Raw genomic sequence first — 14,957 nt, forward strand, 5'->3', positions numbered from 1 at the left:
GACAGAAAAGAAATTGTACTTCTTAGTATCTGAAAAAACATTAGATTAACACCAACTATTGGAATAAAACATGGCCTTTTACTACCACTACATAGTAATAAATTAAATTATTTTTGCTGTTTTGTCTACTAACCAAAAATATTTTTTTCTCTTACCATTGAGAAGCCAGTGTGGCAAAGATATCAGTGGTTTCAGGTTCTTGAAATAGTTTCAAAAGTTCTGGATCAGATGTCAGGTCAGCAAGGATCCTCAGTTCAATATGGGAAAAATCTAGCAAACAGAGTGTTAAAACAAATCTATTCCTCTAACAAAACAAAACAAAACAATCTATCTGCATTTTAACTGAACAAATCCAGTTCAGGCCTAGAGTGTTCAGTCATTTCCTCTTGCTCAACAAAACCAGATGTCCATAAAAAGGGTCCAGCTACAGATCACAAAGTGCTTGATTTCTTCATTATTTTCAAGTGTCAATTAACATTATTAGCTCTTTTTTTTTGGAAGCTTCTAATGACACAGCTTGCATGTCAACTTTTTCTAGGACATTAGTCCAAAACACAGTAAGGAGTATACAGCATATAACAATATTAATAATTAATAAGGAATTTCATTGCCTTGCAATATGCAACATTAGGCAAAAAAATAGGAAGACGAGATCGCAGAACTGAGAATATTAATATGTATGAGAATAATAAAAAGAATTATCTTACCTGCTGCTAAAAATGTATAGCCTGTGTTTGAAACAAAGAAGGTTCTTGGGGAAATGGTTATGATTTCCTCTTCTTTTCCTTGAGAATGGGACAAACATATGCTATTCTCAACCCCCAATTAAATATGCTGGCATAGGAAGGGATGATAGTTTGACATACAGTGAAACTCATCTGATCAGTGATTACTGACAGCTGACAGCATAGCAGTGGGGAAAAATAAGCATGTCTTGACACAGGAGAGAAAAACTCTGAAATATAGTTTGGAGAAGCCTGTATTATCTATAAGATCATTAATGAATCTATCGGACTACTTAGACAAATGTGCCACATTTGTACAAAGCTACAGGTTTATACAGCCACTGCTCACATGGCTTTAATAGTTTTAAAGTAATATTTACAAAAATCCATTGGGCAAGTAAATTTAACCTACTATTAACGTTTTCTACTGCCTCCAGTTTCCAAAAAAGGTCCAAAACAGACCCTTGTTTTAGATCTGTACTATAACTTCTAATCCAGGGACTGTATAGCTGTGAGAAGGCAAACCCACCCTTACCTAAGAACCAAGTACAACACATGAGCAGCATGTCCACACCGGGGCTCTTCCAAGAAGGACAGTGTGTGTAGATCAACCTTATATTAGATCCCATTATTATTGTGAGTATCTATTACTTAGGTAGTGCTTTTTTAGGTTGCCCTTTGATCCTCTCTGAATCTCCTCTGCACAGGCCCATTTTCACTATCAAACCCAACACATCTGACTAACTTTTGGGGCTCAGTTGTGAGTTTCATTAAAATGGCTTAATTTAATTTCCCAGGAAAAGCTTTATGAGTTGGACACACACAAAGCAGTCCTGAGGATGATTTGCAAAGTTCAGATGTTTTAATTTTCATCTGGAAAAAGGAACAGTAAAACTGTCAAGGGGAATAGAAAATTTAAAAACTATGAGTATTTAGATCAATGCTGAAGCAGCAATGTTCTCAAGGGAAAAAGCAGCAGAAAGCAATTGGTTTAAATGCTAATGTATAACAGTGCATCAATGAACTGTACTTTTACGTGCTTTTACAGTTTGGGTCATTTAAAATATTTTATCATATAACTCAGTAAAATAATTACATAAGATTGCCTTTCCATGTTAGTAAAAATATAATTTACCTTTTACGTACTGTTTCTTTTTAATTCTGACTGGATGTTTAGAGATAGCTTGAATGTTCTACAAATAAGAAGAACAAAATGCTTAGTAAGTGAAAATTTAAAAATACTTGCTTATGATCAGCTTACAATATGAATAACAATCTTAGTATTACTAATGCTAGAATGACTTCGCTATATAATAAAGACATTTTAAATTTATGTTTAAAAATTCTGATTTATGGGCTTCTATAGAACACAACGAGTAAGTCAAATGAAGACCATTTCCTTTTAACTTTTTTTTTTGTTAATATACGGTGGCAGAAACCTGTGCTTTACTTTCAATACACCCTGCCTTAAGCTATGGGAACTGAGTTTTCTTTCTATAGAAGTTTTTAGAACAGATATATTATATATATATATATGTGTGTGTGTGTGTGTGTGTGTATATTTTAACACTCTTTTTGAAATGCATGAAAAATTATGGAAGGAGCTATTAATAGGAACACAACATGAGTCAGGATTAAAAGAATTAAGTTTATTATTGGACATAACATGCTGGACTGGGTATAGTAGAAGATTACTAGACATTTTTAATGATCTGGGTTCCTACACCTCTAGCCACGCAGGAAACATTGCACAGCAGTTTCCTTCTGTTATTTTGTGTCATTATGTCTCGTCATCTGGAAAGGTGGCACACAGCATCATCATCTCAAAAGGTAGCACATGACAAGAAATAATGTGTCTGAAGCTCAATTTTCATAATTCCGTGCAATTAATTTGCAGATGTCTCAAGAATTAGATGAATATAGTGATATTATGCAATACTGGCAAATTAAAGAGTTGGGAATAGTGATATGTAATTTCCAAATGAAAATGATCACCTTCTATGTAATTTTGAACACAGAATTATTATTTTAAATTTATGAGGGCTGCAATCAAACTGTAAAAGCCACTGAAATTAAAAGGGTGGTATTTTATTCATATTTAATGTGGAAGCTAAAGAACCACTGTGCCCCAAAAAATGATCGTTTCGAGTCTAAGTATGACAGTCAAAGATCCAAGTATATTAAAGTCAAATCTCTGCCACAGTACCACACATGGAGAGTTGGAAAACTACCACAGTACACAATATATTCACAGGGCAAGAAGATTAGGAACATGTCAAACCATCAGTACAAGGTTTGACACAAATGACACAACTCCTTGAATATTTCATTCTTCAGTTCCTAGTAGCAGTCAAGAACACACATGGTCACTGCAAGGCCATGGCACAAGTTGGGCAGCACAGAGCTATATAACCTCTGTGCAGAACTAACACTCCCTTTGAAGAAAATGGGGAGGATCAGTGCTTGGATAACATGCAATTTAAGTGGCAACAGAAGCTAACAGGTTTTCAGGACTTTAAAAAATTATTTAATTTACTACATGTCCAGACAGGAATGTGGGAGCCTAATTTTACCCTTTTTTTGTGCGTGTGTCATAATGTTTTAATTCTGACTTCAGGCAGAATTACAATCTGTAAGAGAACATTTAACAGACTCTCCATTGACCTCTGTATTGATATTTACTTAATAAGCTTATCATCAACACACATTACAGTTCACAGTTACTCCCATGAATTACGACTCCTTAACCAATTAATTTCAAAATTTTGAAACTAAACAAAGTGAAATGGATAAAAATATATTTTAAAATCTATCTTACAATGGTAAAATTGCTGTCTTGCTATATTGCTGTCTTGTTTTCATTAGAAGCATATGCAAGAAGCTTCCCTCAGAAAAAATTTTAAGTATTTTTAGAAGCATTGCTAATAATTCTGAAAAACAATATTATATAATTAAAGAGCAAAAATATACTTTCACTTACCAATTAGTTAATAACTCACGATCTATATAAAACCTCAGAAAAAGAAGCAATTCAAGAAATATTAAAGTGGTAAAGCTGATTTTTAAGCTACTGGGATAGGCTGATATGTTCTATCCCTTGATAGATCCCTAGCCAGAATCTTCTTAGACATAGAATAGGAATTTCCAAAGGGTGATTCTATTTACCTGTGTAAGCCATGTACACTACAACAAATTGGCCTAAGATTCTAAGCTTTAGGTTACCAAATACAATGAGGCAAATTTACATTAGATATTTTAAAGATGGAGAAATAAGGAGACAATAATCTTGGAAGAACCTTCCAAATGAAAAGCCTTCCTTAACTTGAGTTGTAAATTCGCTGTATTGTTATTATTTCAACAGCACAAAACCAATGTGATGAAAACTAAGTGATGATTGTCACCCTGCACTATGTTAAATATAGTCTATATTTATGTTTTTGCATAGTTATTTGAAGTATACTCCCAGAAGACCTTCACAGACCCAATGTGAGATGCGACCATTATGCCTTTTTAGAGTTTACAGAGAAATCGAATCCCTCTTTCCATACAATTACGTTTCAATGGGCAAGAAGTAATACAGCTGAAACAGGAAAATGGAAAACCTACTTTTGAAAGTTAAGTATTATTCATTGTTTGCAGATGAGCAAAAAATTCTAGTGGATTATTAACAAGAGAACACTAGAATTAGTTTAAAATCATCAGTAGCAGCACATGGAAATGCTCAAGAAGTGTTAACCAGAGATATAAACAAACAAACAAACAAAAAGAGAGAGAAATCAGAAGAGAGAAATTTAATTTTACTGCTCCGTTTGGCTCAAGTCTTTAAAAAAAAAAAAAAAGAAAGTTTAACCAAAGCAAAAAGTCTCTGCAAGTTCCAGTGATGACAGAAGGATGATAGCAGCTGAGGTCCTGGTTTGGGATCTCATCTTCTAAGAGGTTACAGAGATTAGAAAGGTTCCTGATGATGGAAAAAAAAAGGGAACATCATTCCTGTTTTCCAGAAAAGCAGAGAGGAGAACTTGGAGAACAATAGACCCATCAGCCTCACCTTGATTCTTGGGAATATTGTGAAGCAAATAATTATGGAAAGCATTTCTAAACATATTAAAGGCAAAGAGATCAAGAGTAGTCAGCTTAGGTTTATATAGAGGAAAGTATGGTTGACCAACCCGACAGTCTTGTAGTCAATGAAATGACTAGCTCAGTGGATAAGGGAAGAGCAGCATATGTTGTTTATCTTGGCTTCAACAAGGCTTTCAAATCCATTTCTGGTAACATTCTCCTAGAAAAGCTGATGAAGCACACACTACAGAAGTGGTCAGCAAAGTGGACTGAAAACTGACTAAACTACCAGCCTCGAAGGATTGCGGGAAACTGCAGCACACTCTAGGGGATCTTTAAGTCCAGCTGTAGGCCAGTCACTAGTGAAGTACACCAGGGAGCAATACCTCGCCAATATCGTTAACATCTCTGCTAATGACCTTAATTCTGAGCCCCTGAGCAAGTTTGTAGATGGTAGAGAAATAGGAAGAGCGGCTGACAGACCAGATGGTTCTGCTGCCATTCCTGCAAGACCTCAACAGACTGGTCAAACACAAATGCCCTGAAGTTCAAAGGGAAGTGTAAAGCCCTGCATCTCCACAGGAATATCCCCACCCACCAGTGGAGATCAATCATCACACAGCTTTGCAGAAAAGGACCTGGGGATCTTGGTGGACATCAAGTTGAACAAGAGCCAGAAATGCGCCCTTGCACCGAGGAAGGCTAACAACATCCTGGGTTACTTTAGGAAGTGCTTCCTCTGTGCTCAGCACTAGTGAAACCACCTCTGGAGATCATGTCCAGTTCTGGGCTCCCTTGTACTGTAGAGATGTAGATTACTTGAGTAAGTCCAGCAAAGGGCTGTGAAGATGATTAAGGGCTTCAGCATGACCTACAAGCAGAAGCTGGGAGAGGACAGATTGTTTAGTTCCAAGAAGAGAAGGTTTGGGGAGATTTTATCAATAGATATAAATGAGAGGGCACAAAGAAGACTGAGACTCTTCTCAGTGGTGTTCAGCAAAAGGACAAGAAGCAAATGGCACAAATTGAAATATGAGAAATTACATTTAAACATAAGAAAACACCTTCTTACTGTGAGGGTGGTTGCTCACGGTAAGGTTGCTCACAAGCTGCCCAAAGAGGCTCTCAAGTCTCCATCTGCACTAGCACACCCAGCTTTCAGCAGGCAGCTTGGACGAGATGATAACTAGAGGTCTCTTCCAACCTCAGCTATTCTGTGTTCCTAAGATTGTTTTATATGACATTGCTATAAATGATTTATTTATTCTAGTACCAACATGTCTTTCCTGTTCTTCACATAATCTGACTGGGCTACAATCGAAGCACTCAATGGAATGAGATGAGGAAAGCCCCAGAAAGACTTTGGTTTCAGTTCCAAACAAGGCTTTTATATGAAGCATGCTTCTTGCATAATATTATAATATATCAAAGATTAAAGACTGATATAAATATTTTTGCAGAAATTATCAGTTGGCACATCATGTCTTAGAATGCAAGCTCTGAGGCAAACGCTTTTAAGACAAAAAAAGGAAAAGGTGAGAAACAGTCAGACTGCAAAGCATTAGAAAAAAAGCCCTTCAAGGCAAAATTACTTAAAATCTCACCTGAAAAGGAGGGAAAAAAATGCAGTATAGAAGCAGGGATCAAGTAAAATCAAATTCTTACATGCAAGCAATCATTGTTACCATTGTATAGTTTTGTTTATACCATTCACTGAAAGTCTAATTAAAACAAAGCTGATAGACTCTTAACGTCTCTGTTAAAGCCTCAACACAGCTTTCTCACAAGACGCCAGCTCTTGCAAATAGGATGCTCTAATGCACAAAGTAGCACCAAAGGAAAGCAGAGCCATCACAGAAAGCAAGACATAGCAAGTTCAACAAACAACACAGAGCTCACAGTTTGATGAACGTATTTACAATCAGCTGAACTCTCTGTTCAATCTTTTGGTCTCCCAGATTCTACAACTACATTTGAAATGTATTTTATCAATATAACTTTTATTTCTTTACATGTTGGTTTGTATCCTTGTGATTCTTTCAGAGGATTACAGTGTATGAATATGTACCACACATATTACTTTTGAAGACAGTAAGATGAAGCATCTCATCATCATAGAGGCTGGTGGTACATTTTAATTACTTCTTACTCTGTGTCAAATTATAGTTGTTGTTAATATATTCGTTGTTAAAGCTCCCTTTCAGTTGATATGTATCAATGAAATTAACCCACACCTCTGGTTACTCCCCTGGTACCTCCCTAGATAAAGATACCTATATATGCTCACAAAGACAATATACACCATGCACACATACCTATATTCTCATACCTATATTCTCTTTTGACCAGAAAATGGCTTTTATTAATCTACTGACTGCTGGATCTGCAAAATTTCTGAAGATATACAGAATATACCTGACTGCCTGAAGACCTACAAATTTCCGAGACGAAACAAAAGAAAAGCAATAATTTACTGCAAAAACACGACTGCACAGAGATTACTACAGGCTATTCAATGGCCATTTGATTCTGCTGAATTTCTGCATTGATCCAGAGCCTATTTTAGAATCTTTATTCAAAAATAGGCACAGAGATGAAGTGTATTCACTGCAGTAAATATATCCATTCATAAACGTACACAGTGTGAATGTGTTCTCATCAGGGAAGCTGAAAACTACCCAAGGAGATGACTGAGCAGGAGCCTTTTCCCTTCACTGTTGGCTGTCTTTGGTAGAGCTGTAACCCACAGCCTTGCTGATGCAGCAGCTAGTCCAGTGCAGCATGATGCCAAATTCTCCAGCAAAATATCAGACATTAGTGTCAACAATATTGTTTTACTGAGGCTACCCGTATCCGTAGAAAGCAAACTCTAATCGCATTTCTTATATGAAGGAATATTTATTGGGTTTGTGATCTTGTCAGATTCAGTTTCTCTAATGCAGGTTGCTTCGGAAATTGTTTTTTTTTCCTCTAATACTTAAGGAAAACCCAGACTTTCTTTCCTGTTTGAAGAAAAATCACAGTAGCAAAATTCTTTGTTTTTTTAACTTTATGTACTCTACCTTTCTACCAAAAAAAACCTGAAGCATTAAAGAAAAAAAGATTGGAGTTGCTCTTAGTATCACGTTCCCCAGGAAGTTTAAAAGAATTAGGGTACAACTGTCCTCTTTGAACAAAAAAAGTTGTTATACAAAATGAAACTCAAAAATGTATTTTTTTAATTCATGGCAACTATTTGATGCTTAACACTGTATTGCTCCTGGACCACTATTTGTTACAACGACTGTAGATTGGTGGTGACTCCTGTGAGCTTTATATTCCATATTCCCAAAGTTATTTCTTTCTATTCTTGCAGGCCTTTTCCCCCCTTTCTTTAAAATTTCTCACTGCTTTGGGAATTGTCTTTTCTTGCTCTAAGTGGGACTGCACCTATTGGGAACCCTGTGGGAATCAATTGTGCTCTCACAGCTCAGTTAATTACTTGGAGAAGAAATGTAAGCAGAGGCTCAGGGAGCTACTTCCTTAATCTTCAACACTCTGCTTGCTCCTTTGTTAAAGGCCAAAGCTAATGGAGGAATCACGAGGAAAAGTGCATGTTGCTCAGAACAGTATTCTTGCAGCCAAGAACAATGAGACTTTTGAGGCTTGAGGGCACCCTCAACTCTAATGCATTCAGTTTAACTGGCATCTCTAAAGTTGATGCAAGATAAGAAATTTACACAGAAAAAAAAAAAAAAAAGTTGATGATTTATCTTCTGGAAAGCCACATTTTCAATTTTTGTCCATAGTGGGATCTATTAACCACAAAGGAATAAACAGTTATTTTGTATTAAGGTTTCTACGTGAGAAATAATTTCAAGACAGTTTGAAGGTTTTTTTTTTTTTTTTTTGTAAACTACAACATATAGCTCAACAGGGATTATATGAAAAGGGACAAGGTCACCATAGCAATACCAGAGTTTCGTACCTACAGTCCCAGGCACTGCTTAACTTGTGTGCAATTGCCACCTAGTGGCTACTTAAAGATTAAAGACATTTATTTTCCCGACTCATACATCAGAACAACAGAATCATGTTGGTAAATATTCCTGAATTTTTGGTAATAGATAAAGCTTTTCAGCAACTGCAGAGGATTCAGAAGTAATGACTTGGGGTCTATCACGCTCTTTCTCCCAAGCACAGAATTATAAGGGTTTTAGACTTGCCAGTCAAGCATGGGACTCAACCCACCAACTTTTAACAAGCTTACGGAGCTTGTCCATAATATTATTATTATTAATACAAAGAATGATTAAAAATACTTTTTTTCTGTAGATAGGTGTCATGAAAAAACAAATACTGTATTTAACTATGACTAATCCCCTTTTGCTATATTCTTCCAAAAGCAGAGGTTGTCAGTGACCTCAGGTAATAACAGCAATGTGTAACATGAAGAATCATGGAATCCTTCAGGTTGGAAGGGACCTTTGGAGATCATCTAGTTCAACCTGCCTGCACGTGCAGCACAGGGTCACCTAGGAGAAAGACTAGATGAACTGTTTTCAATATAAGATTTTTTTGTGTGGTTTGACAAGTTTTAGGACAAATGCTGACAGACAACAGGTTGAGCCCAGAGGCTTGGTTACACTGTGACAAGTAACTTGCACAGCAAGCAATAGTGCATATTCTCCTAACAGACAAGGATACTCAGAACACAAGCTCAGTTAAATTAGTATATATTAATATAAAAGACCCTTAAACTCAGAGATGTAGAACGTACTCCAGAAAGATATGACTTGGTTTTGGTGAAAAACAGTGCTAAGGCATAGAGTAACAACCCTTTGATTACCTATTAAAGCCAGTAAATATTGCCTTAGTTGTACATCAAATATACACTCTAACTTCAAAGCAAGCAGTTTCAAGATAATATTGCCAAAAAGTACAAATATTGGACCTTTAAACATATGGAAGATGACAAGTTTCCAGACAGGAAGAATTTATTTTCTAAAGAAAGATGTAATATAAGGGTGCTTTGTATAAGGGTGAAATTCAGCATCCCAAACAAGATTATTCCACATCCTAAGGAATTTACTGAGCATACGCAAGCAGAAAATTCCTCTTAAGGGCTACAAAAGCCTCTGAACAGGAGGCTGATTGAAGGAATTAAAGGGAACCATAATCAATGTCTCACTCTTACCAGCAAGAAGTGTCAAATAGTATTTCAAACTTAGAAGATCCAACTCAGAAGATTTTCCTGAAGACAACGTAAAGCAAGGGTTAGAGGAGGTCTCGCCTCCTATCTTCAAAGGCAGTGATTCCAGCTGAAGTAAGGGCAGAGGCCTGAAGTGGAATGCCACATGCTGGTCCTAGAAAGCACCAACACTTGGTGTTGAAGGCACTGCAAGGGGTTCAACAATGTGTGGGTTGAGCCTTGTGTGGAAAAACAGAAATTCTAGTCGCTAACATGCAAGCTGCTTAAAAAAATATGCAGTTTAAAAAAATTTGCAAAACGCAGATTTTGGTCTCCAGCCCCTAGGACATATATCACAGCCTGCTTCACATCTATTCTGATAAATATTTCATTTTGTCCATATTGTCTTTTTGGAAAGGCTCCTGCCACATTCTATCATTTGAATCGGGTCCAGATGCTGTCTTGGAGCATTTGGCAGGGACTGTGCACAGCCCCACGGCAGCGAGGGTGCTGACAGGTACCTACCACGCACAGTAACAAGACAGGGCTTCAGTCTGGTCCTTGGCTCTGCAGCATCTATTAGCAAGGATGAAACCTTTGTGTCTTGGCATCCGAAGAGAGGTACCAAAACGTCGGGGATTTCAGTCTTCAAAGCAGCATCAGAATTGGCTTACTATTTCCTTATACCTCCTTTCTGCAATATTCACTTCAGTTAATATCTGAACACACTAGTTTTAGGCTTAGGATTGTAACAAATTCCAAAGGAATTCCAGCTCTCTCTCCTGTAGAAGTCTGCTTCGTTTATTTTTGTTGTTGAAGGGTTCATTTTATTACTTTCCCTCGTTGCAAACTATCATAGTCCTTTCAAAAAAAAAATCCAAATTTGACAGCTACAAGAACAAGATAAAACATCTCACTTCTGAGAGTGTGTGAGATAACATTATTTGTGTGTCTGACTCTTTTTTTGAATTGTTTATCAGTGCAGGAAATATCAGTGCTTAAAATAGTGAATTTCTGGGAGTATCACCCAGAATGCTTCATATGAAAAAATAATCTGTAAACAGAACTTCTAATAACATAGTCAACTCACAAGAAGTACCCACAGGCTACATCCGTAAGAAAGAGGCTTTAATACAAAGCTGAGAGGTAATTTCCTGCACGTTGCTGAAGATGCACTGTCTGCACACTGTTCACAGGCTAAGTATCGCTCCTGTTGACCAAAGCAGCTTCTATTTTTGTTTCTTGCTTGAGTTATATTCAGGTTAGAGAAAATGAAATGCAGTAATACAAGCTATACTCCATCATGGATTTCTGGACAGTGATCAGTACACAGTTTTGGCTTCTACCTGCAGATCTAACTGCATCGCTGGCAGAAGCCTTCCAAGGACAACATGAATCAGCACATATCTATTTACCTTAAAAAGAGCCATTCAAGAATGATAGGTGCTCAAGTGCTGGTAATTTATTTTGCGTATAGTGTATTGAAATGTTGTATCTAAAAATTTGAATGGAACAAATGGCAGTATACAGTGTCATCATCTTGCTAGCACAGGAAATCTTCACAGGAACTTTTTTTTCTCCATTTTCTAGAAGTCTAAGCTTCTCTGAGGAGCTTTTTGCTAGAAACTAAAGGAGAGTGAGGGAGGAATTCAGCCTCCACAGTGAATATTTCATAATGCACTAAAAATACTCCAGTTCGTATTACCCTGACTTGCACGGAAGCCTTCTTTTTTGAGCTGTTAGTTTTAAATGCTCTTTACATTTCTGTGATGATTTTTAGCTTATAGAAGAACTAATGATAGACTCCCTATCTTTGCTGCATTATGCAAGCATTTTTATGTTGATTTATGTATAGAAGCCAATTCATACTGAGTTCACATTACCCTTCTTTAAATACCACCCAAAACATAATTATACATAATCCTAAATAGAAGAGATGTTATCTACATGATTGAACTCCCCTTATCACTACAGAACTACAGCTCAGATGACACTCCAAGATTTACAAAGCCAGACTGTAAGCTCTATTCTAGAAAATGCAGCCTATGCATTGGAAATACTACACTCACCGTAAGATTCAGAAGCACGTTATATGAACATGCTATACAAACCTACTGCAAGGTTGACACTATATAAATGTGTAGCTAATAGTCTTGCCAACATGCTCATTCTTTCATATTTAAATTAAATTTCACTATATCACACACCGAAAAGCTGGGGCAGTGAGGAAGGAGATGCAGTGCATGTGTGTGGGGGAGCTGAGGATGTGAAACCTGCTGGGACTGCAGCACAAAGGAGGTTGGGCTGAGGGAAGCAGAGAGGCAGCCCCTCGTTCATACCAGCACAGATCACAGCATAAACTAGCCCAGAACCATGATCCATGTTTTATCTTGGAAGGAATTAGTCAATTTGCACCAAAGAACAGTCCAGAAGGAAACTAACACATCTACAGTGAGAAAAGAGACTTCTTCATATACTGATTATAAATTAATTGCCTGAACAGGCTCATTTTTGGTGGCAGTTATACAGGACGGCCTCTACTTCCAGAGATTTGTCTCTTCTGTTGGAATTGAAAGGAGTTGGTAATTCATTATTCCAAATACAGATAGTAGCACGCATTTTCTAATGCATAAGCACACAAATCTCTACCATGGATACAATGCCAGAAGACACCTGGATCTGCTGGAGAGTCTGAGGTGTATTCAACATTTCAGGCTTCTCCTGGTTTCACTTTCAGCACATGAATATTCAACTATACTCTAGGTAGCTTCTCTAACAAGATCCCTGCTTTCCAAATCAAAGTAATGGCTAATCTGTTTTTCTGGTTGATATATTATTTTATTTCTCAGCCTTTTCGGACAAGCTGGTAAAAACAGTTTTCCTTCCTACCAACAAATAGAAATGCTTTGATTCTTGATCTGTCTTGAAGAGGTAAGCCAGTTTGCTTATCATTAGCGTGCCTTTTTGTCACTAAAAAGAAGAAAATGCCCTTGAAGCCTATCCACCTATCCTTTCTAGTTTAATGATAGGAACATCTTCCTAAGTGCAGAAGAGTAAACTCATCAGTTGTATTTCAGTTCTCTCTGCTGCAGAAGCCTATGGGGAAGAAACGAAATACAGAATATCCGACCATAGTACAGAAGTTTACGTCTTAAACCGAATTATACCACACAGATATATGCAATCTTTACATCTAGGATAGGACTCTTCTCATTCTAGAAAAGGCTTTATCTTAATTGACTTTATGCCTCACCACCTGTGTCATGGCTTAACATTTGCTTTAAAAGGCGAGAAGCTGTAGGGTGATATTTTACAGTAGGCTTGGAAAATAGAAATCAAATTTTTATGGATATATGATATTAATATGATAGTTCTTGACAAGCGATACAATAAAGGACCATGCAAATGTAGGGAAGACTAATATATTCATACAAATAATAATTAAAAATATTCAAATAAGGAACTCAATTAGCCTTTCCTTATAGTCACAGGTAATTCAAAATAGAAGGGAAAAATAACTAGAATATGGTTACGTTATTAAGTAATTTGACTGAAGAATTGAAGTATTTATATTTATTTTTAAGTTTCACATATGCCTATTCTCCTACAGAAGCAAACAGACACAATGCTAGGGCAGGAAATTACAATGGCAAATGTGTCCTGTTTAATGGTGTACTATATTATTATATAGCATTTCTTGTTATTGGTGAAAAACACTTTAATTATGTAGAGCATTCATAGTGCAGAATACGAAATCAGAAGAAAAAAAAGGATGCATTTAAACCAAAGCCGATGTTTAAGAGGAAAAAAATCAGTAAAATTCTACAAAAAAAACCCCACACCTCTAAGTTCCTGAACACAAAAGTCATAAAAATTAATATGAAGAAGCTTGAAAGTACCCTGCTTAATATCAAAAATATACACCATACATCAGATTACAGAATTGGCAGGAAGGAGATGATAGAATGAAAGAGAAGTTTTGCTCTGCTGTCTATGTCTGGTCATTTCCCCTAAAGCCTGTAAAGCTAAATCCTTCCTGGACTCTATTTAAGGATAGTTCAATCTATGATGTTTATGAAAACAATTTTAAAAAAAATCAAAAATAGAAACCTTTCCTTGCAATCCCATCACCCACTACCAGTGCAGCGAACAAGAAAAAGGGATTCTATTCTCATTTTATCTGATCTAGTTTATATATGGTTTGCTTCAATCACTCTAAGGAATTTTAAAACACTGTTAAACTACCTAAGCAGACTCTCAGCTCAAATTTGACATATCATTGTGGTGACTGTAGAAATACTTACAACGTTTATGATTTGGGGGAGAATCTGCCAATCCCCTCATCACTAAGTGCAGTGTCTGGGCACAGCGGTTATGTCTTATATGTCAATAAATTAGCCCTGCTCTGAAACAGATGGTAAAAGTTCAGTAAACATTTCACACAAAAACGTGTGCCATGCCAGTGTTTATAAAAATTCAGCATTAGGCAACTGACTGCAGCAGCATTATTTTGGAGAAAAACAACCTTTCAGGAAAGTAGAGCCCATGCCATTCATAGCATGTCAGGCCAAAAGTCACCTCGCAGTGTCTGTGACCCCCAGGATTGCTGTCTATTCAGCTCTGACCTGCAAGATCTGTACATGAGATCAAAACATTTAGCAAGCTGTGACCTTCATGATCTGCTTTTGTGTTCCCTGCTGTCACTTCCCCAGTCTGGGTGCATAAGTGGGAGCAGCAATAATATTCCTCAGTGCCATGGCTTACTCAGAATCACAGACTGTTTTTTACTCAGCATGAAGCATGAGCACTTCCTCTAAAATTCTGATGACAAATGGTGCACAAATACACACCACGGAGGCAAGAAGACATAAGAGAATCCTGGGCTGCCAAGGCAAGTAAGAGAGAAGTTAAGTCACCAGTACTGTGGAAAAAGAGAGTGTCAGGACAACTCATCATTGACGACTTGCAAGGAGCCTCAGGGGCTCCCAGAGTGTGTTACC

General features: G+C 36.9%; 1 protein-coding gene across 1 annotated transcript in view; it reads right to left on the bottom strand.

The window, feature by feature from the left end:
- The window catches only part of POLN (DNA polymerase nu), a 79,905-nt gene that overhangs the window by 43,783 nt on the left and 21,165 nt on the right, over positions 1-14,957 (bottom strand). The window contains exons 16-18 of the mRNA XM_026034060.1: positions 1,861-1,918; positions 708-785; positions 156-270 (exon numbers count right to left, since the gene is read on the bottom strand). Of these exons, the coding sequence (XP_025889845.1) occupies positions 156-270; positions 708-785; positions 1,861-1,918 (251 nt within the window). The remainder of the gene's footprint in view (positions 1-155; positions 271-707; positions 786-1,860; positions 1,919-14,957) is intronic.

The sequence above is a fragment of the Nothoprocta perdicaria genome, unplaced genomic scaffold, assembly GCF_003342845.1.
Source record: "Nothoprocta perdicaria isolate Ctin4 unplaced genomic scaffold, notPer1 scaffold_14, whole genome shotgun sequence".
NCBI classification, from domain to species: domain Eukaryota; kingdom Metazoa; phylum Chordata; class Aves; order Tinamiformes; family Tinamidae; genus Nothoprocta; species Nothoprocta perdicaria.